Source organism: Micromys minutus (genome assembly GCF_963924665.1).
Source record: "Micromys minutus genome assembly, chromosome: 12".
Lineage (NCBI taxonomy): Eukaryota > Metazoa > Chordata > Mammalia > Rodentia > Muridae > Micromys > Micromys minutus.
Genome location: NC_137981.1, coordinates 15793094 through 15817939, shown reverse-complemented (window position 1 = coordinate 15817939; position 24846 = coordinate 15793094). Strand labels below are relative to the sequence as shown.

At 46.4% G+C, this 24846-nt stretch overlaps 1 protein-coding gene across 2 annotated transcripts; it reads right to left on the bottom strand.

Moving 5' to 3' along the window:
• Window positions 1–5478: 5478 nt before the first annotated feature.
• Window positions 5479–21108, bottom strand: SALL2 (spalt like transcription factor 2; the record flags this gene model as incomplete). 2 transcript variants are annotated; one of them, XM_080926359.1, is made up of 2 exons in its annotated part: window positions 5479–8417; window positions 21036–21108. In XM_080926359.1, the coding sequence occupies 2 exons, from the start codon at window positions 21106–21108 to the stop codon at window positions 5479–5481; spliced, it is 3012 nt and encodes a 1003-aa protein (XP_080782485.1). The 2 variants fall into 2 exon arrangements, with proteins under 2 accessions (XP_080782485.1, XP_080782486.1); XM_080926360.1 differs by lacking the exon at window positions 21036–21108 and adding an exon at window positions 8802–8868.
• Between the last annotated feature and the right edge of the window lie 3738 nt (window positions 21109–24846).

The following is a 24846-nucleotide window of genomic DNA, read 5'->3' as shown; positions in this document are numbered from 1 at the left end:
TATTGGGGCTCTGCTCTTGAGTGAATTCACTACCCCCCTAGTGAGAGAGAATGTGCAACATGTATAGATTATATTGGGAGGAGCCTCTGGGGGAACCACAGCCCTGTCCCTGGGCTGGCAAGTTCAAGGTTGTGGGCAGGGTGTGCCAGGTAGGGACTGGGGAATGCTGGGAGAAACTGGAGGTCAGGTCTGCTTTGATATGTAAAATATGCACCTTGGTGCCTTGTCCTGGGACCCGGAAACCAAGTGCTTCCTATTAATTTTATTTCTTCTTTTGTGAACTGGCTTCTTCCTAGATTTAGTAAAGGGACAATGTGGCAGGAGTAGCATCTCCTGAGTTCCAGGTTTGCAGCCCCTATAGGCTCTCTTGGATCTTGTGTGTTCAGCTGCTATGGTGGACAGAACACTTGAACAGGGGAAAGTATCTACAGGATTAAAAACGACAAAGAAGGAAAGGTGGCTAGCATTTCACCCATCCATCCAAGCTACCCTAACTGGAAGGCTATGCATTCTCCTGCCTAAATTAATGCTTCCTGCACAGGTCCTCACCACAGAGAATATAGACAAGGCATTCTGACTAGGCAACCCATGGAATCGTAAATACATAATTGCCAAGTGATTATGCATAATAATACCAAGTTCTGGGATGATCTGTGACATAGGCATGAATTATTCACGTACCCACCCACTACTGTAAGTATTTAGTCCTCAGATGGAATGTTATATTTTTGTTAAGTCCTACTCATACTTTTTCTTTTTGTGGCACTGGGGTGGACCAGGGCCTCACATCTCATGCTTTGAGACAGGGTTTTAGCGGATCTGTACCCCCAGCCCTTCTGTTCAGTCTTACAGAGTTGCCCAGCCTAGCTTTCTTTCTTTCTTTCTTTCTTGTTTCCTTTCCTTTTTTTAAAGGTTTATTTATTTACTTTATGTGAGTACACTGTCAGCTGTCTTCCAGACACACCAGAAGAGGGCATCGGATCCCACCATGTGGTTGCTGGGATTTGAACTCAGGACCTTTGGAAGAACAGTGGGTGCTCTTAACCGCTGAGCCATCTCTCCAGCCCCCAGCCTAGCTTTCAACTTACTCTGTGACTCGGACATTTCTTGAGCCTGCAATCCTCCTTTCCAGATCCCCAGGAGCTTCGATTACAGGCTCCTGGCACCAGTCCAGTTTACTCACTTTCCTATTGCTTGCCCAAAAATCTAAATGTCTACTAGTATTTTGCTTTTATTGAAGGTGTGAAAAGAAACGCAGAAGGGAGGGAAATGTTGGATCATCCTGGGAAAGAAACTAGTTCAGTGTTTGGTGAACCAGGAGATAGTGTTCATTAGTTAAGGTCTAGCTAGGGCCCCAGTTACAAGACTTTGTGCCAATAGAATGTGGGTGGCATGGGGGTGGGGGAAACCAGGCAGTGGTGGGGGCAGGCCTTTAATTCCAGCACTAAGAGATGGGAAAGAAAGAAAAAAGGAAGGAAGATGGATGGATGAATTTGGGCGACATGGGTAGAATTCCCTGAAAGCAAATGCTGAGACCTTAAGGAGAAAGATGCAGGTTTAAGACTCCGACAAAGTAATGGAAGCTCTGGGAGCTGACTACACATTGTACTCCTGAGCGTTGGCTTGTTTCTTGTGCTTGTTCAGTTTTGGGCCAGAAAACAGAAAAGAATCAGGCAGATAGGCAAAGGTTGTCACTTCATCAAGCTCTTTAAAGACAGCTGTTCTTACAGGGGCATCTCAAAAGCAGTCCATCTGCTCGCCAAGGAGAGTTTAATGGATCCAACAGAGGTTTGTAAAATGAATCAGATTGCTGAGTGGATTGAATCAGTTACTATGTTTAAGAACAGCCCCAGTTCTATGGCTGGGTTTGTTAGCTATCTCTAGGATTCCACCAGTCCCAGTACTTGTCACCATATAAAAGGATGTGTATACATAATCCTTCCTCCTAGAATGGGTCACAGAAGGACTATGAAGTGAAATAAACCACTCATAAACTAAACGAATGAGAAATGCATTCTCTTGCTTCCCATCCACACGTTTATTCCTCCAGCCTGGACTTGATTCTCTGCTTATTTTCTGTAAAGTCAATGCGCTGCAAACTGCATTTACATTACCCATTCTAGCAGGTTAACATTAACTTGCCATCCAAAAAGATGATCTGGTGGGAAGTGAGAGCGAGGATGGGGGCCAAGCAAGAAGGAAGAAACCAAAGGCACTCAGAAAGACGAGTGAGCAGTGAAGAGAAAGAAACACAAAAGCAAGAAAAGTACAACAGGAAAAGAATGAAAAGGAGATGGAAAAGGGCCCTGAGTGTGGGAAGGAAGGCTTAGTGTCGAAGAAACCTCACCGACAGCTGTTACCATAATGAGAACTGACAACTAGCAGGCCAGTCTGGTATAATGACGTAAGCAGCATTATCTATGTCCTGTGGGGACGAGGAGGTTAAGGGTTGGAAGTCACTTCTTTTCCTCCATAAGCTGAATGGGAAAAAAATATTTACAAAGATGTGCCAGGAATTAAAAACAAAAGCCCTCCTTAACCGCCCCCCCCCTCCAGGATTCCTCTACTGACCCAGTGGGAACATGTAAGGTCAAATAGTTTTTTATTCTTAGCAGAGTAAAGAATACACTTACCTGTCTTTCCAGGAGCCTCCTGTCAGAATTATCGATGTGACAGGAGAATAGCACCTCATCACCAAAGACTGGAGTCCCTAGTTTCTCTGCTGGCCGTTGGGGGGAGAAAGAGGCTGGTAGATTTCTGGGAGTTTGAGGCCAGTAAGAGCTATATAAAGACTCTTCTCCAAGATTTATTTATGTGAGTACAACATAGCTGTACTTCAGACACCAGAAGAGGGCATCAGATCCCATTACAGATGGTTGTGAGCCCCCATGTGGTTGCTGGGATTTGAACTCAGGACTTTGGAAGAATAGTCAGTGTTCTTAACCACTAAGCCATCTCTCCAGCCCTGTCTTTCTCTCTCTTACACATACATAAACATACACTCAGACTGGGGGGGGGGGGTTCTCATGTATCCCAGGCTAGTCTCTAAAGCTACCCGACTAGCTCTTTTCTTCGCATTATTAGCATCTTTTCATTTTTAAAGACGAGGTTCTTCGATGTAGCTCTTCTATATAGCTCTGGCTGTCCTGGAACTGGTCCTTGTAGACCAGGCTAGCCTCAGTCTTAGAGATCCACATACCTCTGCCCCCTGTGTTAGAATTAAAGCTGTGTACCACTATCACCCAGCCAGCTTGTATTATTGTTTTTAAAAATTATTTTATTGCATGTTTGTGTCTGCTTGAATGTGTATTTGTATGACATGTGAGCCTGATACCCACAGAAGCCAGGAGAGGGTATCAGACCTCCTGGAAATAGAGTTAACAGTTAAATGAGTCACTATGCGGTGGTTACTAGGAATTGAATCTGGGTCTTCTGGAAGAGTAGCCAATGAGCCAGGGCTCTTAATTGTTGAGCCATCTCTCCAGCCCCTTTGTCTGACTTCTTAATAGCAAGATCTTCCTTTATTGGTAGAATGTTTTCCCTCTTTGATTATAATGTTGGATCTCAAAAATCATATACAGATTCACTGTTGTCATTGGGCTGCTTTTGTTCTCAGAAAGACTGATAAACAGCCTTCAAGCTCACACAAAACAACACACAAAAAGTCGTGTTTTGGTAAAAAAGTGGTAAAGGAAAACCTAGACATTGCCTGTACCCTGGGAAAGTACCTTTTGAAAAATAGAATCTCGGTTTTAAAAGCCTTTTCCCCCCTCAGTGAAATCATATCCAATGGAGGTCGTTTAGGGACAAGGCTGAGGAAGTTAGGTATTTCTAAACCATCTGTTCAGCTTTGGCAGGAGAAAAAGGTGGGAAGAGAATCTCCATGTTAGGGAACGCCAAAATCACACCCCATCTGGTTATTTAGTCGTAAAATAAGGAGAAACACACAAAAGCTTGGCCAAACGCCTTTAATGATGAACGAAAAGATTCTAGTATCTCTCCTCTGCTCCTACACACTTTACTGTGTTAGGGAGCTCTGGAGCCCACTACCTTAGAGAATCATCATTGACATTAGCTAACAGCAAAACTCGGTCTTCTCAGAACTCCTGTTCCACAGGATCCTATGTTAAGAGTAAATACTACATCTCACTACAAGACAAGAGAGACAGGGAGGCAGGACTTGAAGCTCTGTCTCTCAACATCTGTGAAAAATAAGACATAAGCTTGCCATGGTCAGGCAAGACTGGGGAGGAAAGGGGTTTTGAGAAGACAACAAGGGAAATATAAGGGGTGAGGGAATAAAATAGGGAGCATCTAAAACTAAAAACATTCTAGTGACAGGAAGCACCCCATGGCCCCTGGTACCTTTGCACACCACATCACCACTAGCTCAAAGAAAATGTTCATACTCGCAAGAGCTGAACATCAAGTCCCCTTACATCAAGCCCTACTCTTCAACAAGTAGATTCCCAGCGATGCCTGTTTTAGCAACAATCCTCAACTCTCCACTGTTACTCAAATAACCACCCTTACCAATGAGGCTCTTTAGAGTCAGGAACTTCATACTTCCTAAAATATCACATGAAAGAACTCTTGGTAAGAAATGAGAAGTTAAAGGAGTCCTGGCCTTTTGACCAGCCACTATCTTTGCCTTAATGTGTCGAGTCAAGGACAGACTGAAAAAGGATCCCAGTCCTTTTTTTTTTTGTCCCTACCTCCTAGGGTTGAGCCACCAACTATTACAATATCTTCATTGCCAGAACCATCTGGAGCAGGGGGAAGGAGAAAGAAGTTATAGTTACTTCTTTCCTCTGATGTGCTTGTTGGGCACAGCCTCAGCTACAAGAGGCTGAAGTGGAAGGGAGGCTATTTTCTCCTCTGCCTCTCTGGATCATGTCGTTGGAGTCACCTTGTCAAGCACAGTCCCTGGGCTTTGACAGCAATGATGGTGCTAGGGCTCAAGTGGCAACTCAGGTAGATCTAGAACTCCAGGGCTTGGTGGAAAACTATGCCGTGGTTGCAGAAAGAAAAGAAACCTACCACCCCTCACAAGCTTCAAGAAGGTCCTGGCCCAAGAAAGTCTTGAGGGTAACTTGGTCAAGATCACCAAGGAGTAGCTCCGGGCCTTCCATGGACAGTTGTCAGCCCCTTTGAACAAGGCTGCCATTCCAAAGATGGGGGTTCTAGTACACCTGCCAGAGGGAAAGGGAGAAGAGAGAGCTTCCCCTTGAGAGCGTGAAAGCTATAGAGAATTTGCTTCCCTTAGTTACACAGAACAAAAAGGTGATAAAAATTTCTCAGGGGACATTGTCTTTCAAATGCAATTGTCAAACTCTGGGGACTAGAGAGAAGCCACTAGAAACATCATGTCAGAACTTGAGAAAAGACAAGAGAAGGGTGAGTAAATCTTGGAGGTCCTTCTACGGAGCTCTCAGTTTCTGTTCCCGGGTTATAGAGGACCAGTTACAGAAAACAGGCTCATGGGATGGCGGGGTCATCCTTTCGAGGGAATGGGGAGAGCCCTGGAGAAGGAATGGAGGAACAGCCAGGGACCAAGGGAAGAGTAGCAATATTCTGAGGGCCATGGGGTGCAAAAGGTGGTACCTGGTGGTGAGCCAACAGCATGTGCTTCTTGAGGGTAGCTCGGTCAAGGAAGCCCTGCCTGCAGAAGACACAAGTGAAGAGCGGCCCATCCTTGGGGTGGGTCTTCTGATGCTCCTCCAGAGCTGTTTGGGAAGGAAAGCTCTGGCCACACACTTCACAGGCCTTTCTGATGCAGCTCTCGCCTGGCTCCTTTTTCATGGCTTCTGGTAAGTTCAGCTCTTCCACTGAAGGGGTGCTGGTGCCCTCCCCTTCTTGGGCAAGTGCTGCCATCGGGTTTGAGGTTCCCTCCAGTTTGGCCTCTTCCTCCACGCCTCTGGAAACGTCACTGCTTCCTTGCTCCATGGGTTGTTGATGATCCAGGTTGTCGGGCGGTGGTGGAGGTGGCGGCAGGGCGTGCTGAGTGGCTTTCTCGGTACTGTCCATCTCCTTCGCGTTAGTGGGTGCTGCTCCCGACGCTGCTACTTCCTCCTCTGCCCCAGACACCTCTTCTGAGTCACCTCGAACCGATATGGCCTTCTCTCCCCCACTCTCTGAGCCTCTTCCTGCTAGGGAATCTTCATCCGTCACGTCTTCCTCTTCTTCCTCCTCTTCCTCCTCTTCCTCAGACATCTCCTCTTCTGGAGATGGCTGCTGGGACTGTGGCTGGGGGAATCCTCCTGGTCCGGAGCCTGTAGACTGCTCAGAGCTGTTTTCCTGGGCAGCTCCCCCACCTTCAGGAAGTGTGGAACCCCCGTTAGGGATCTGGCCCCCCAGGTGCATCCGAACATGCTGCTGCAGGGTGACAGCGTTAGTAAACTTCTTCTGGCAAATGGGGCAGGAGTTCTGGGCCCGGGCAGCTGGACTGGTCTTGTGACCCACGAAATGTGCGCGCAGATTGCCCCTTGTGGAGAAAGCTCTGCCACACACTTTACACTTGAAGGGCCGCTCACCTCCATGTTGGCCATAATGCAGGCGTAGAGCCCGAGGGCAGCTCAGCACCCGGAGACAGATGACACACTGGTTAGGTCCAGAAGCAGAGGATGAAGGTGCCGGGGCAGAAGTTGTGGGAGCTCCCGAGGCAGTAGATGCCACCGCCACAGCTCCTTGGCGGTCAATCTTTTCTACTAGCTGCTGCAGCTTTGAGGTCTCAGAAGGCGAAGCCCCCAAGGGTTCTAGCACGTAAGGGAAGGGGAAACTTCCAGTTGACTTCAAGTGATTCGTAAGCAGTGCCCAGCTCGGTAGTGATGTCACCAGCTTGCTTAGCTGCATTCGGGTTGCGGAGCCACTGTCTGCTACCCCAGCGATGGCGGGGCCCTCACTCCCTGGGGGAGTATTCTCGTCAGCTTTACTCTTGGGCTCCACTGCTTTCATGAGCACAAACTTGTTAAAAGCAGGGAGCCCAGGAGCCACTGCTGTGCTTGTACCAGTGGACAGCAGCGTCAGGCTCTCTGTGGCACTGAGTGCTGTGGTGGAGGACGCCAGAGGCTTGCGTTCAACACCTCCGCCTGGCGTGGTTGCCTCCTCTTCTGCTTTCTCCGGAGGCACAGACATTCCATAAGGCAGCCCACTGCTGGTGATGACGTAGTCGAGGTGCTCAGGTACTGGATGTGGATTCATTTGCACGTGTGGGTACTTCTCACGATGCCGGTGGAAATGTACTTTGAGGTTGCCCCGAGTCGTGAACCGGTTACCACAGACATTGCACTTGTAGGGCCTCTCACCCGTGTGGGAACGAAGATGGATCTGCAGGGCACTGTCACTGCCGAATACTTTTGCACAAAAGCGGCATTTGTGCCTTCCACCGGGCTTCTCCAAGGAACTGATCACCTCCCCATAGCCCAGCTCACCGCTTCCATTCTTTGGCTTCAGGAGCCCTGGGGAGGCGGCACCCTCAAGGCCCCTTGCTGCCCCAAGACACTGAGCGGCCAGGAGTCCTGTGGTGCCTGGGAAAGCCAGATGAGGCGAGGCAATCAGCTGATCCGTGCTGCCTGGTAGGGCAGGGGAGGGGGCAGGGGTGGGTTTGTGGCTTCGCCCAACCCCTCCTACTGAGAAGGGATGTTGTGATCCCAGTGGATGGTAAAGGTGGAAGAAAGCCTGCTTAGGTGGTTCTGCGCCTGAGGAGGAGGACGATGAGGAGGAGGATGTCAGTGTCTTGCCAGTCTGCGCTGGCTTGATGGGACTGAAGAGAGGCAGTAGGGGTTTGGTGGAAGAGGCAGTCACTGTCCCAGGTAGCTCTGAGGGACTGGCAGGGGCGCCCACTGTCTGTCCTAAGGAGCCAAGTAGCAGCACCTGGCGGCAGATTTGCTCAGTCATCTGCATCTGATGAATTTGGCGCTGCTGCAGCACCCGTAGCTCTTCCAGGATCAGAGGAATGTTCAAGTGGCCACTGCCTACACCTGGAGGGGGAGGGGGAGGGGGCGGAGGAGGGGGTGCAGGGGTAGACTCTGGAGGTAAAGGGGTTGCTCCCAGCTTGGGACTGGCCAAGATCAGGCCCCCACCTCCCCCAGCCGCTGTACCTGTGGCAGCGACCAGAAAATGCCCAGAAGATTCCTCTCCCCTCCGCTCTGGCCCCCAGGCAGGATCCGGGGCCCCAGAGGACCCAGAATCTGGGGGATTGCTGTGCTCTGTGTCCATGACCTGGGGCCTACTGTGGCCCTCTGGCCGGGGCGCAGAGGGGACTGAAGAGTTGCTGGGGTTCTCCTGGCTCCCAATTATCACCATTACCGGTGGGTCAGTGCAACATGCGTTCTGGTGAGCGAGGAATTCGGTCGGGTCTGAGAATTGTGCACAGCATTTGGCACAGACTTGGGGGTGGTCCTCCTCACTAGCATCACCTGGGGAGAAGACAAGGAGAAAGTGTGGGTAATGCGGTTGTGTAGGATAACGGAGGCTCTAAAGAACGAGCGGCCCAGGAATCCTCCGGTTAGGGTCGGAAGATAAGCTTACAGTCGGACCCCGCTGGAAGCTGGCGCTCAGACCGGATCAGACTCTTCGAGGTTCCTAGACACCCAGCAAAAGGGGGGTTGGGGAATAGGGCGCTCACTCTCCGAGCCTCCTCCGTCACCCCTCCCCCTCCTCTGGTCTAGGAAGGGTGGGAATGGATGTGAAAACTGGGGCCTTATGTGTAGAGTCACACATTTTATCCGCCCACTTAAAGTCCTTTTACACGCGAGCGTCCCCTCGCCCCCCATCTCTGCCCAAGCCGGGCCCTACCGCACCTCCGCGCTCCGCAGGCTCCCCGCAGGGCCCCCCGAGTCGAGAGCTGTTCCCGGTTTCCTGCGCCATGGCCGTGAGAAGTGGAAGGCGGGATGGGTTAGGACACAATGGGTATCCGGTCTGGGGAGGCCGCCGGCGCTGCGGCAGTCTCTGCACCCAGCGGCCCAGACTGCGGAGGAGCTCGGCGGTGGCGGGGGCAGGGAGCAGCGGCGGAGGGGGGAGGGGAGCGAGGAGCCGCGGAGGAGGGGAGGAGCTGGAGCGCGAAAGCGGGTAGTGGGGAGATGGGGGAGGAGAGTTTGTGCGGAGAAGCTGCCAGGATGAAGGAGGCGAGAGCGGGGAGTGCGTGAAGGGGTGTGGGGGGGGGGCGTAAGTCTAGGAAGCTGTACCCCGGCTCTGGGTCAGGTGACAGTGAGGCACATTGGGGGCCCACTGTACCCTATCCTCTGCCAGCTCCCCACCCCAGATGTCTTTATTCTAGCTGCTTCCACCGGGTCAGCCCCAAGCCCACAGTGGGAAACATTGCCCGCTCAATAGATTAAGGCGATAGGCTTCAGTAATTTTGCTTTGGATAAAGGATCTGCTGAGCTTGGAAAACGTGGATTCCAAAGGGTGGTCTGTCCGCCTCAGAGGTCGGAGGACAAGAATGGGAGGAGCGGCCTCAAACGCCCACCCCTTGCCAGCTCGCACACTGCAGACTGATCTCAAGTTTTGTCTTCACCCCTACTCCCATCCTACCTTCATCTCTTCACAAAAGAAATTGGGGGGGGGGAGTTGCAAGATACAATTCCCAAGGGAGTCATCTGAGGGCCCCTTCTTGAGGAACACGAAGCCCTTCCCTCAGAATTACAGCTAAACACAAGTTAGTCCACAGGCCACCGGCCCTATACCAAATGCTGAGTTCATACTTTAAAAAAGCCCTCTCCTATTTGGTACCCTCTTTACCCCAACCCCCACCCCTGTCCCTATTGCGGACAATTAAATAAGATATTAGCTTACAAAGGCCTAAGGGGGTCCAACCCAGCTCCAACCTTGGGGGAGGGGAGCTCCTTCTGGAACAATGGGGAAGATGCGGAATGGGCTTTCAGTCTGCGTTCAGGGTCCAAAGCTTCTAACAGCCCCAAGTGGATTTCAATTCCTAAACAAGATGGGAACCTGCTCACCTCCACTGGGCCCTGCCTTTTATTCAGAGGGAGTAAGTAGGGTTAAGGTGCCTCAGACCAGGTTCTCTGCATTCTTCTTCTCCTCCCTTGAGATGAGATTTAAAGAGTCCCCCACTTTCTAAAACCCCTTATTTTTACCTGTAAAAAAAAGTGATCTCAGGTTTTGTATTTGTATTTTGGTAGTGGGAATAAATAAACTCATATGTTCCTTTCTTTTTCTTTTTTGGAAATGTTCTGTGTAGCCTAGGCTGACTTTGAAACCAGCAACCCTTCTGCATCAGCTTTCCAAATGCCAGGGCTACACAACTATGGCTTTCTTATTATTGTTTCTGAAACATGGTCTTTGTAGCTGAGTCTAATAGTAACCTCCCATCCTTCCCCAAATTCTGCAATTATAGTCTTCCCAGTTCTACTTCTGCCTGACTGATAAACTGGAACCAGTTTCACAGAATATGCCACCATCCACCTTTTTATAAAGAGACAATATTTTACATACACTGTCATTATCAGAAAAAAATATTTTGAAAGCATAAAAACTGCAAACTATTTATTTTTGTGGTGCTAGTGATGGAACTTTGAACCAAGTGCCACACCACTGAGCTGTTTGCCCAGACTAGAAAATGCTAAAAGCATAGTATTAACATATGCGGGACTTTTCCCTTCCAAAGGAGAATATAAATAAGGAACTTTTTAAAATTTGAAGAGCCTAAAATATTATGAATTAGTAAATTTATTTCTTTAGATTTATTTATTTGTTTTATACATGAGTACACTAGTTGTTTTCAGACACACCAGAAGAGGACATCAGATCTCATTACAGATGGTTGTGAGCCACCATGTGGTTGCTGGGAATTGAACTCAGGACCTCTGGAAAAGCAGTCAGTGCTCTTAACCTAAGCCATCTCTCCAGCCCCCCAGGAAGTTATATTTTTAATAACCTAAAATACACTAAAATAATATATTTTTGCTTGTTAGTTGGCTTTTTTTCATAGTGTTTCCCGTAGCCCAGGCTGGCCTCAAACTTACTACATGACTAAGGCTAGCTCCACCCTTCTGCTTCTACTACCCAGACTCAGACGATTATAAACCGGATCCACCATGTCCACTGCACCCGGTACCATTTGTAGGATCCCACAAATGCTAGAGCAAGAGCTCTCCCACTGAGCAACATCCTCATCCTTCACCTCCCAACCTTGTTAATTTCTCAGTAGTGTCATTGGCATATGTCTAGGTTAAAGAGTCTTGGAGGGGAAGTATGTGCCCAACCTAATCAATATTTCAGTAGGTACTTGAGAGTGGTGGCACACACCTTTGACCACAGCACTCAGGGGGCAGTTGGTTCCAAGCCCGGTCCACAGAGGGAGCTCCATATCAGCTGGGGTTATATAGTGAGATCCTGTCTAAAAATAAAATAAAATAAACATATGCTTCTACATGCTTTCCAGCACCACAAGCCAAAGCAGGTGAATGGGTCTCTAAGTTTGAGACCACCCTGGTCTACTAGATAGATAGATAGATAGATAGATAGATAGATAGATAGATAGATAGAAAGAAAACACAATCTTATGTTTTAAGACTTCGGATAATCTCAGGGCTGGAGAGATGGCCCAGAGGTTAAGGGCATTCAGAGGTCCTGAGTTCAGTCCCGAGGAACCACGTGGTGGCTCACAACCAATTATCCCGGGGGTCTGATGCCCTCTTTTGGCATGCAGATAGATATATAGATAGAGCACTCGTTTACATAAAATAAATCTTTTTTTTTAAACTTTTTAAAAAAGTTTTTCTTCTTTAAGAAAAGATGGTAGCCTTCAGAGCCCCTGAATCAGAACACTGAAATGGATGAGCTGTTTTTCTAACCCTTGCAAATGGAGATGAGCTTAGGGTTTCGGTTTGTCCAAGACACAGCTAAGTGCAGTGTGCTTTGGTTTTACAGATAAGGAAACACAAGCTCACAGAGGTTAAGTGACTTTTCCAAGTCCACAGAGTGGAGCAGCAGTCACCACTTTGGCTCCTGACCTGCTTCCCATGTGCATCCTGAAGCCAGAGAAAGGCCTGTGTGGCTCCTCCCTGCCATTTGTTCTTGAATCAGATGAAGACTTTCTACAGAGCATTTGTTAATGAGCTCTGAACATTTGATATCCAGTTGCTGTTCTGTTAAGACCTTGGACAAGAAAAGAAATCCTTTTCTTTTCTTCTTCTCCTGGGAAACAGTGTCCCCTTTCTTGCTTTGTAATGAAATGTGCTTTCTGATGTGTCATTTGATCTGCACCCTTTAAGGTAAATTTAGTCCCTGGTGAAAGGTGATGTATCAACAGCCACCGACTGGTAAGAGAAACCATCCACTCCTCAACACCCTTTTCCACCCGCTGCCTATTCTGAAAAAGGGAGCAAGATTCTTGTGCAGACAGGGCTAAAGTCACAAAACATAGGAGCATGCTAAGCATGCTAAGGAGATGCTAATGGTAAACCTGGATAACAGAGAATGTGAAGTGGACTGCCCTAGGCCACAGACAAGGGGTTTGTGATGGGTGTGGACCTGCACTGCTTGTTCAAATTTACAAAGATCTGAAATGGAAAACAAACAAAACAAGAAGCCTCTCTTCTAAGGCTAGTGCCCAGGGGCTGGGGTCTAGTTCCCCGTTGGTAGTTAGGATGCTTGGCACACAAACACAAAACTCTGGGTTCAGTCCCCAACACAAACCAGGCATACTTGTAATCCCAGCACTCTGAAGTTGAAGGCAGCTGAATCAGAAGGTCAAGTTTATCCTTATTGACTTCAATATAAGTTAGTGGCTAGCCTGAACTGTGTAAGACACTATCTGGGGCTGGAGAGATGGCTCAATGGTTAATAGCACTGACTGCTTTTCCCAGAGGTACTGAGTTCAGTTCCTAGCAACCACATAGTGGCTTACAACCATCTGTAATGGGATTCAATGCCCTCTTTTGGTGTGTCTGAAGACAGCTACAGTGAACTCATATACATTACATAAATAAATCTTAAAAAGAAAAGACACCATCTGAAAAATAAACAAAAAGCCTGGTACCCCAATAAGCTGCTTCAGGCTTGGGAGAGAAAGGTCAGGAAGAACACAGTCAAAGCCATGTAAGGCCTGGGCAACAGAGTAGTTTATATAAACAGTGGCTCTCAGCCTTTAGAGCTATAGGACATTCTGATGTCTTGGGCTGGAGCTATAACTCAGTAGAAGTCCCCGAGTTCAGTCACAAACAGCAGAATGAATGAATGAATGAATGAATGAATGAATGAATGAAGACAGAAAGAAAAGAACAACAAAACATACACAACCACAAACCAAACAAACAAATGAAGAACCCATCTCAAAGCTAAAATAAACTCAAAGGCCCTCAGGGCAGGATCCAAGTGTTTCCATAATCACCACTATTAGTTTGAAACAGTCCTACTATGTAGCTCTGGCTAGTCTTGGACTTGCAATGTAGGCCAGCGTGGCCTCAAACTCAGAGATCGACTCGCTCTGAGATTAACGGTGTCTAACGCAAGCATTAGTTTTTTATAAAGCTCCTCACTTATTTCATTGAAGGCTGGGGATGTAGCTTTCAGTGGTAGACACTTACCTAGCACACACTGAGGCTCTGAGTTTAATCCTAAGTGAACACATCCATGTGTATACACACACACACACACACACACACAGAGAGAGAGAGAGAGAGAGAGAGAGAGAGGGCATTTTGGTAAATGCTTGTCACTCCAGTATCTGGCAATGCCACTATTTAATTTCTGAGCTACAGATACAGATTATATGCTGAAACTAAGGTCTGCTGCTGATGTTCAGTGGCAGAGTATTATCAGCCCACAGGCCTTTGGTTCAGTGTCCAGCACACACATAATCCCAGCTCACAAGACATGAGAAGGGGCAAGTACTCCAATAAGAGAGCTTTGAGGACTATCCTCTTCAAACCTTCCCCTATTCATCACAAATGTTATCTGAATTAGTCCATTACTCATTGGCAGCCACCATAAATATAAATAGATTTGTAAATGTCGCCAAGATCACTTTTTAGAGACTGTCCCATCCACCATCTCTTTCTCAGTCTTCTTTACTAAACTCATACATGTCATTCTTTGCCAAACCAAACCTATACTGAAACCTATGGATGTGCCCATGGCCTGTTCCACATGGTAGACAGAAGACAAGACATTTGTATGGAACTCAAAGGTATTTTAGAAATCTGACCCTTCACTGAGCACAAATACTCAATTAAAGTCCCAGTTTGTTATTTCTTCTTTTCAGTTTGAGGAGAATCAATCTCTCTCTCTCTGTCTCTCTCTCTCTCCCTCTCTCCCTGTCTGTCTGTCTGTCTGTCTCTCTTCCATTCTTTCTTTCATCTTGAAACAGGGTCTCACTCTGTAGCCCTGGCTTGAAACTCACTCTATATACTGGGCCACCTGGAACCCACAGAGATCTACTTCTCTTTTCCTCCTGAGTGCAAAGATTAAGATTTTGTGCCACAACGCCTTACTCTTTCTTTCTTTCTTCTTCTTCTTATTTTTTTTTAAAGATTCATTCATTTATTACATATGAGCACACTGTAGCCGTCCCCAGACACACCAGAAGAGTGCATCAGATTTCATTACAGATGGTTGTGAGCCACCATGTAGTTGCTGGGAATTGAACCCAAGACCTCCAGAAGAGAAGTCGGTGCACTCAACCACCGAGTCTCTCCAGCTCATCTTTCTTTCTTCTTGAGACAGGTTTCTGAGTAACCTTGGCTTTAGCTGTCCTGAAACTGGCTCTGTGGACCATGTTGGCCTCTAATTCAGAGATCTGCCTGCTTCTGCCTCCATGTTCTGGGATTAAACGCATGTACTTGCTGTTCTTACAGAAGACCCAGGTTTGGTTCCCAGCACCCACGTGGGAGCTTACAACTAACTGTAACTTCAGTTCTATAGGATCTGACACGCTCTGGCACCATCTTCTGGCCTCTACAAGCACCAAGCACACATGTAGAACACTGACATGTATTCAGGCAAAACACCCATATACATAAAACAAAATAAAAATATCTATAATAATAATAATAATAATAATAATAATAATAATGATAATAATAATAATAATAACAGTGAAAACGAAGGAGGCAGCTGGAAGTGGTAGCACATGCCTTTAATCTTAGTCTTTAAGTGGCAGAGTCAGGCAGATCTTTTATGAGTTCAACGCCAGCCAGGGCTACTTAGTGAGACCCTGTCTCAGAATAAACAAATAAGTCAGTGTAGGGGAGGTGATGATGGAGGAATTAGAAGGAATAAAATGAATGAAGTATAAGAATGGCCAAGCACAGCACGCAGATAGATGTGTCTCCGATGAGTACATCTCTGATGAGATCAATACTCTGATGATCTGTGGTCCACACCTGAGATCCAGATGGATATGTACGGTGACACAGGCTTGGCAGGGTTGAGGCAGAAGGATCAAGATTCATAGATAACCAGTCTGAGCTACAAGATGCCGTCACCAAACAAAACCAAGCAACTAAAACACAAAATGGGAGGGGTTGGAGTACCCTTCCTTGAAACTTTAGGAAAGAAAGGATTTTTCAAGGGTAAAAAGCTGTATATGGGCTGAAGAGATGGCTCAGTGGTCAAGAGCACTGACTGCTCTTCCAGAGGTCCTGAGTTCAATTCCCAGCAACCACATGGTGGCTCACAACCATCTGTAGTGAGATCTGATGCCCTCTTCTGATGTGTCTGAAGACAGCAAAAGTGTACTTAAATGATAATAGTAATAATAATAATAATAATAATAATAATAATAATAATAATAATAATAATAATAATAATAATAAAGTCATATATCCTTGCTGTAGACTAGTTTGAAAACTCAGTTTTCTCCAAAGGAGAGCGAAGGGCAGTGTGGTGGTGCAGGCCTTTAATCCCCGCACTCAGGAAGCAGAGGCAAGCAGATTTCTTTGAGCTCGAGGCTAGCCTGGTCTACAGAGTACCAGGACAGCAAACCAAACAGAGGAACTCTGTCTAAAGAACAAATAACAAAAAAAAAACAAAACAAAACAAAACAAAAAACAAAAAACAAATAACAAAACAAAACAATGAAAAAAGGAAAAGTGGGCTTTCTGCTTCCTTATCCCAGGTTCTAGCCAAGTCTGAGTCAGTCAGACTCTCTCTGTCTCCCATTCTTTCTTGACAAAGTCTAGAGTTGCTCAGATTGGCCTTGAACTCATGAGCATCCTGCTGCGGCCACATTACTTTCTGTCCACTTAGAGAAATCTCTTTCCCGACACCCACCGCAGCAATTGTCTAAAACTGAAATCTCAGGTCCAGAAGCCTGAGGGACAACCCTCTCTCTCGTGTAAGGTGCCCTATTTTTTTGCCTTCCTTGCCTTTGCTATTCTTGCTGTCTGCCAACTCCCTCCTCTCCCTCCAGGTCTGCACGGCGGTTGTCCTGGTTTCTCCTCACTAAATATCTGGGCTTCTGATCATTTCCCAGATGTACTAGTTAACATTACGTCCCCCGTGCTCTCTCATTCTGGTATCTAGTCTCTGTAGGGGAGGGATTCTTGTTCTCCAGTTTTTAAGTAAATAGACTGTTTCCTGTTCATCGCTTGCGTTCGGTGAGTATTGTTAGTTCTAGTCAAGGAGCTGTGCAAAAAGAAAGTGGAGAAAGATTTTTCAGGGCTGCGTCTTAAAGGCACAATAGCAACGCACTCTAAGCAAAGGAGGGCAGCTCTTATTTAGTGTAACCATTGCTTTGTGTATAGATGAAACAAACGGCTGCGCTACACCCCAAATCCTTCCGGTCTACGCTCTGGGGTAGAAGGAAAGGCTGGAAGTGCAATGATGGCATAGTTATTGGTGGATTCTGTGTAACGGATAATGCAGGGCCCCATGAATGCAAGGCAATCTCTGCATTTCCCCAGGATAGCCCATCAGAAGGGGAGGATGAGAATTTATGGTGCATGCTTATAAGAGGGGAGAGAAGTTTAGATAGCCAGGTCAAATTTCAGGAGAGAGCCAACAAGCCTCCATTTAGGTCACGAAAGGAGACTAGGTAAGAAAGTCTCTAAGGTAGGGTTGGAAAGATGGTTTAGTGGTTAAGCGCACTGACTGCTCTTCCAGAGGTCCTGAGTTCAAATTCTAGTAACCACATGGTGGCTCACAACCATCCTTAATGGAATCTGATGCCCTTTTCTGGTGTGTCTGAAGACAGTGACAGTGTACTCGTATATAATAAATAAATAAATCTTTTTAAAAAGTCTCTAAGGAATTCTGATATAAAAACCCTTAGGAGTTCTTTCTGTTCCCTCCCTCCCCTCCTTCTTTTCTCTCTTCCTTCCTTCCTTCCTTCCTTTCTTTTTCTTTTCTTGGATGGTCTTATTCTCACTGAGATCTATCTGCCTCTGTCTCCTGAGCACTGGGATTAAAGCTGAGTACCACTATATGCCCAGGACTTTATTAGTTCTTTTTTTTTTTTTTTTTTTTAGAAAGATTTATTTACTTATTATATATGAGTACACTATAGCTGTCTTAAGACACACCAGAAGAGGGCATCAGATCTCATTACAGATGGTTGTGAGCCACCATGTGGTTGCTGGGAATTGAACTCAGGACCTCTGGGAGAGCAGTCAGTGCTCTAAACCACTGAGCAATCTCTCCAGCCCCTGATTCTAGGAGTTCTTAAGATAGATTTTTAAAATTTTTATTGGGCTGGAGAGGTAACTAAGTGGTTAAGAGTACTGACTGCTCTTCCAGAGGTCCTGAGTTCATTTCCCAGCAACCATATGGTGGCTCACAACCATCTGTAATGGAATCCAATACCCTATTCTGGTGTGTCTGAAGACAGCTATAGTGTACTCATATCAATAAAATAAAATAATTTAAAAAAATGTATTATTTATATTTTATAAGTATGAGTGTCTTGCCTCCATCTATGCACACACACCACTTTCGGACCTGGTACCCATTGAAGCCAGAAGAGGGCATAAAAATTACAGGTGGTTGTGAGCTGCCATGTTGGTGCTGTGAATCTAAATGGGGTTCCCTGGTAAAACAATCAGTCCCCTTATGCCTTAGAGCAAATCTTTAAAAAAAACAAACAAACAGGGCTGGAGAGATGGTTCAGCGGTTAAGAGCACTGACTGCTCTTCCAGAGGACCTGAGTTCAAATCCCAGCAACCACATGGTGGCTCACAACCATTTGTAATGGAATCCAATACCCTATTCTAGTGTGTCTGAAGACAGCTATAAAGTACTCATATACGTAAGATAGATAATATTTAAGAACAAACAGACAAAATCCAACAACAATCAAGACCAACCAGGTCTACAGATCAAGTTCTAGGGCAGCCAAAGCTACACAGAGAAACCCCATCTCAAAGAACCAAAAACCAAAAGAATTATTTACGATTTATGATTTATTATTTATGATGATGGTAGTGATTGTAGTAGCAGTAGTTTTTGTGTGTGCGCGTATGCCATGGACCTCTGTTTTCAACCTGTGTGTTGCGACCTCTCGGGGATAAAATGATCCTTGCACAGGGGTCACCTAAGACCATCAGAAAACAAGATATTTACATTATAATTCATAACAGTAGCAAAATTACAGTTATGAAATCGCAACAGGGCTGGAGAAATGGCTCAGCTGCTAAGAGCACTCACTGGCCGCTCTTCCAGAGGTCCTGAGTTCAATTCCCAGCAACCACATGGTGGCTCACAACCATCTGTGATGGGATCTCAGCACTCTTTTGCTTAAGGTAGATTAACAGACATTTCTAAGGCTTCCTTGCTCCCTATGTTACTTTTTGTCTTTCCTACAAGTACAAAGTTTACCCAATTTTCTTGCTTCATAGAGTGTGTAAGCCTTTCCGGGTTCCAGAGAAGTGGATTTACAACAGTGTCTCTATACTTCCGGCTCCACGTCAGACCGTACCCTAAAGGGTTTGAGAATCCACTAAGGCAGCAGCTGGATACCCTCTGCCTCTTGGAGAAAACTTTCGCTCAGCCACGGTGTGGGGAATGGGTGAGCAGATGGGAGGAAGGAGAGGAGAACATGCCTCTTGGGGGCTGGGGGTGGCGTTCAGCATAGTTCCACAATTGAACCAGCGGGGGAGCAGGACTGCGAGGCAACTCTCGGGCTCTGGGGGAAATCTCCTATAGAGCTGGAGGAGGAAACATCCGGCCTATAGCAGCATTAAGGAGGCTTAATGTGTCTCAGAGGGGAAGGATGCCTTCACCAAAGAACCTCTAAATATGGGCACAGTGGGATCTCAGCCACTTGGGGAAGATGGTTCCTACCCCAAACTTAACTTGTTTGTTAAGGTTTCATTGTGCATGCTGCAATGACTCGACCTAAAGTCATTTTAGTACAAGTGGAAAAGACAAGTTCAACCCATAATTAGTTCTAGCCGCCACAAATGCGGTGCCCCAGAGCCCCTCGTGTCTTATAAAGGCATACTGGAGTTGCTGAGGAGTCCCTGGGCGGTCACTGCCCTCACATGTGACAATTGCCATATCCCTTCCCACTAAGTACGAATGGTAGGCGTGTCTCTAAAAAATGCCATTTATGCTGGTGATGTCCCCAAAGGCCTTACACAAGTTAATAAGGTAACTATTATACTCATCCCTAGCTGTTTAACAGATGGAGAAACTGAGGCATAGAGAAGCAAAAGCAAGCTTGTGTAGCTAGCGAAGGGGATCAGGGTTTGTCCAAAAGCCAATCCTGAACATTATGGTTTTGGAAGCCTTATGCATAATCTTATTGTATATTTTTTTAGGCATACCATGTGTTTGCTAAGTGAAAGGCTGGCCCAGAGTTGGACTTTCAGACTCCTACATGTGAGCACACATGTAGCCATACTACATAGTCCAAAACTGTCTTGTGTCTCATACTCATCTAGACATAGATGCCTATTCCTATCTCAGTCCTTAGACAGTGGGTACCACCAGCCTTAGGGATATAAGCATCCGATACATATTCTTTTCTGCTGACCTTAGCTTGTCTCTGAGGCATTGAACAGTCAGTTCCTAAAATCCTCCTCATCCTATCATGGCCTTTCACAGGCTGGAGCAGTCTCAGACTGCAGACTTTCGCATCCAGCTGTGCTGGTGCCTGCCCGTAATCACAGCACACAGATCACGAGTTTAAGCCCAGCTTGGCTACAGTTACACAGCCTGCTCTCTTCTCCCGGAGGAAATTTGTTGATTAAAAGAAACATACAGCAACTTAGCATGATGGTGCACATTTGTTCAGACGCCTGAGACAGGAGAATTGCCAAAAGTTCTGGGTCACTTAGGGCTGTTTAGTCACTGCAGAGCTAGTCTAGGCTACATAAGGAGACCATATCTGCATCAGGAAAAAAAAAAAAAAAAAAAAAAAAAGACCAAAAACCAAACCAAACAAAAAAAATCCTTATGCAGTGATAGCATATATGAACAGGTATGTTAATTCGCACGTTAAGTACTATCTTTGCCTCCCTTAAAACCCAAACCTGAGTCCCTTTACAGGGCTGTCTTTCAGTTTCCCTTCGGAACAAGGAGCACACCCCCAAGCTAGCCTGCATTCTGACCGACATTAGCTTTTTTCCTCTGGGAGTTCTGCTCCCAGCACAGCTCCACAATGAGAAACTTTATTCTCTTCCCCCCTCAGGGGAACCTTCACGTTCATCCAATTCATTCTCTTGCAACCCAACTCTCCAGAAAGAAGAGGGGGAAATCCCATCCCTAAGAGACGGGTCTTCAGGTCCGAGGACGTTACTTAGCAACGGCACAAAGACCAGTGAGCAAAGAAGGACTTGGAGAGAAAACTCTTGGGTAGAGACAGAGCCAGTTTGAAAACTACATTTCATCCAGAGAAAAGCAAGGAAAACACAAACAGAATGAATCCCGACAACAGCCAAAGCGGGTATCTCCTTTGCACGAGCCCTCTCCTCATCCTTAAGCGTAGAATCCTTCACATCCCCAGTGACCAAGTCCAGCTCAGTTTTGGCTCATGGCCGAGGTGCCCTCCATTGCCCTGGCCTGAACCATGCAAGCTTTGACTCATACACCGGCTCCCCCAACCCCCGCTACCACCTGCCCCCATCACCCACCGTTCTCAGATGCGCTGGGACCTTCACAGTCCGAGATTAACTGTTGGGGTCTCCGCTGCTTTCGCCGAGACATTCCCGAGCGGTAGGAGTGGGAGGCACCGCACCGCGCACTGAGTTTTAATGGGGTGACCTGGTCCGATCACCCTGTCTGGTCTGAGGCCAACGGGTGTCGGTCCCCCAGTACAAACCACTGAGAAGCAGAGGGATTCTCCTGTCCCAGAGACGGACTGACTGGTGTGACTCTTTCCCGACTCCCTTTCGCTCTCAATCTCCCAAGTCTTTAAAGGAGAGACGCCCCCTTTCCCCCCTTCAGCTTCTTCCCAACGCTCCTGCAGCTCCTATTGTAAAAGCAAAAATCCTAATCTTTCCGCACACTCTTTTCTTTTGTACTGCGGAGGAAGGGATTTAACCCTCTCCTCCCTGCCAGGACTCGGACGGTCTCACAGGGACTGCCCGTGGCTTGTTTTTCTAACTCTTCTCCCAGGATCTTTCTTGCGGGCCTTTTTGCTTTTCCTATAATTGTGCCTCTGTGTTTGACAATGCTCAGCTTCTGGGTTAAAAACTTCAACACGAACTTTTTCATAGGTATTGATTTTTTTCAGGCCAAGAACTCAGCTACTGCCAGGTGAAAATGGCAATATGAAAAGAGTGAAAACAGACCTTATAATAATCATGTAGATATAGCTTTAATAATTTATACGAATCTCCACCTCTATCATGTATCTTAGTATTAAAACTCTTGAAATTAGCTCAGCAGCTTTTAAGTTTGTGTATGTGTGCATGATTCTTGTGTGTGAGAGCGTTCCTGACCCGGCATGAATGAACATGGAAATCAAAGGACAATTTTGTGGAGTTGGTTTTCTCCTTACACCTGGATCTGAATGTTGGGGATTCAACTCAGCTTGTCAGACTTGACCAGCAAGGGCTGAGCCATTGTGCCAGCCCACAGCAGCCCCCACCCCCACAACACACACACACTTTTGTAGCTCTGGCTGGCCTGGAACTCACTGTGTAGACAGGTTGGCCTCAAATTCACATAGATCTGCCTGCCTGTGCCTCCCAAGTGCTAGAATTACAGGTGTGTGTCATCACATATGACAACATTCACAGCAGGTTTTATGATACTGCTCTGTACAGGAGATCCTGGTTACAAATAAACCAGAAGGTGCATGGAGGTTAGGTAGCCTGTTCAAGAGTACACACACACACACACACACACACACACACACACACACACACACACATACATACACACACATACATACACACACATACACACACATACACACACACATACACACACATACACACATATACACACACACATACACATACACACATACACACACACATACACACACATACACACACACACACACACACACCTTTATCGTGGCAGGAAAAGTGTTGTGAGACAGCTAGTATGAAAAGAAAAATCGATACATCCTAAGGAATTTTATTTCAAATAGCAAGCACTATGCACGGCTGTCTCTCCTGGCTCCACCCAGGTCTCTCAGTGGAAAGGATGTCTGTAAGAAGACAGCAGATGATTTCCTTCTGCACTTCAGAATACAAGCTGTGTGAAGGCTGTGCTGACTCTGTGTCCTTTTTAATGTCTTCACAGGTAGAAAATAACTGTCAAGGGTTCTGTGCAAAGGACTTCTTGTGGGTGTCAAATTAGACCTTTCGTAGTTTGGCAGATGGGCTGTGCTGCAGTTGACCAGCTGAGCACTTGCCTAGTGCTGTGAATGGCTCCAGTTTAATCCCCATCACCAAAGGGGAAAAACAAAATAAAAGGAATCCATCCAGCTGGGCACACAGTTGCTTACCTGCATTCCTAATCCCTAAGAAGCTAAGATTGGAGAATCCTAAATGTGACACTAGCTACATATATAGAAGAGTAGTCAGAAAAAACAATAACAGGCTGTTGTTGTTATTGTTGTTGTTTTGAGATAGGGCTTTTTCGATGTAGTCCAGGCTAACTTGGAACTCACTATATAATCTAGCTGGCCTGGAACCCACAGCAGCTCTTCTGCCGTTAGAGTACATTTATAGGCACAGACCACCCCACCCTAAGTTTTAAAAAATTAATTTAGCAGCGGCCATAAGTTTCCAGTCATCTACTATATTGTTCTTTAACTTCTAATTCTGGCGTCCTACCGGGGTGAGTAATATTGGGTCTAGAACACCCCAGTCGTGCCCTATCTTCTGGTCATAATATCGGAATCCCCTTGCTTAACCAAGTATACCTTTTCCCTTCTGGCTCGGGCAGGGGAACATTTGAAACGCCAATTAGGAAAGAAAGCGTTAGTTCTTCCTTTTGTGCCCGAAGATGCAAAGCTCTGTTGTCTCAACAAGTGCTGGCCAGTTGGACAAATACTAAAAGAGGAAGGAGGTAACTAGTGTTAGAGGTGATGTAAGGGTTGACGAGGAAAGTGCCACTTGTGGAGAGGTTTGGCAACTCTTTGCTCGCTGTTTGTGGAGTCCCCAGAACCTCTATTTCACCAGATGTTTCATGTCAGGATCCTGAGTGACTGTCTCACCCTCTATTTTTGAGACTCCTGCTCCTTACATTTTAACCTATATTTTATTGGATTGTCCATCATAAGCAGACCATTGTAGGAGAGGCAGGAGATTCTGGCGTTTCAGTGCAATGGACTGTGTCCTGTTAGCCTCTTCCTGTTGTTTGCATAGTTTATTTCCTTTGTGAGGACGAGAAAGAGGAGCAGGCACAGCATTCTGCTCTTCTCAGACATCTGTGTAACGTCGAAGGGCGCATACATTGGGAACCATATTTGCCTTTTTTCGGAGTCTCAGCCATCTTCGTCTTTTCCCTCTTGTTGCCAGCCTTATTATGAAAGGAAGGTCTCTCTCCCCTCCTCTCTGTTCCTCCACCTCCTCCTCTTTACCACATTTTTTTTCTTCTTTTTTACCTCTCCATTGTGGCCTCTTGACCTCCCTACAGAGTTACAAAAGTAGAATCCTTCCAGAGATGCAGCTGAGGGAATGTTAATGAGCCTTCCCCACAAAGGGGCAAAGACTTTACTTCACTGAGTTGGAAAAAAAGCCCCTTTCAAAAGGGATTTCTGTGTGTGGTGAAGTGGAGAGGGGAGGGGAAGGGTAAAGAGGGAGGGAGAAGGAAAGAAAGGACAGGAGAGAAAGAATGAAAGGAGAGATAGAAATGGAAAAAAGGAAGAGACCTGTGACAAGAAAACAGGAGTGTGGCAATCTTTCTCCTTCAATCTGTGATCTAATTCTTGGAAAATGTAACTAAGGCCTTACAAAGTCTCCAAGACACTGAAGGTACTCAAGGGTACTGGGAAAAATACACAATAGAAAAAGAGACTTCTTTCCACCACTGGCACTGTTTGGTCCCTTCAGAAGCCTGGGGCTTGGGGGATAGCCTAGATGGAGAAGCTGGTAGATTTGAGATTCTTCATGACATTTTCTAATGTTTATCAGCATTTCTAGTTTGGGTTTTCTTATTGTCCATTGGTCTAATGAGCTCTAGAACTGGCTTATAGTATTGTTAAGATGGTTAGTTCCCCAAAACCTGACCTCTTGAGCATAAGCCAGTTCCCTCATTTGTGTGCAGAGAGCTTGGTTCTGGCTTTGTTAAAATGTATATGAAGGGACAGAGAAATAGTTCATGGGAGTAAAACACACCTGCTGTGTAAGTCTAATGGCCCAGGTCAGTCCCTGGGACCTGTGTGGTACAGAATGACTCCCAACAGTTGTTCTCTTACCTTCACGCGGATGCTATGGTACCCATACTCACACACGTATCATACATACACACATATATGCACAT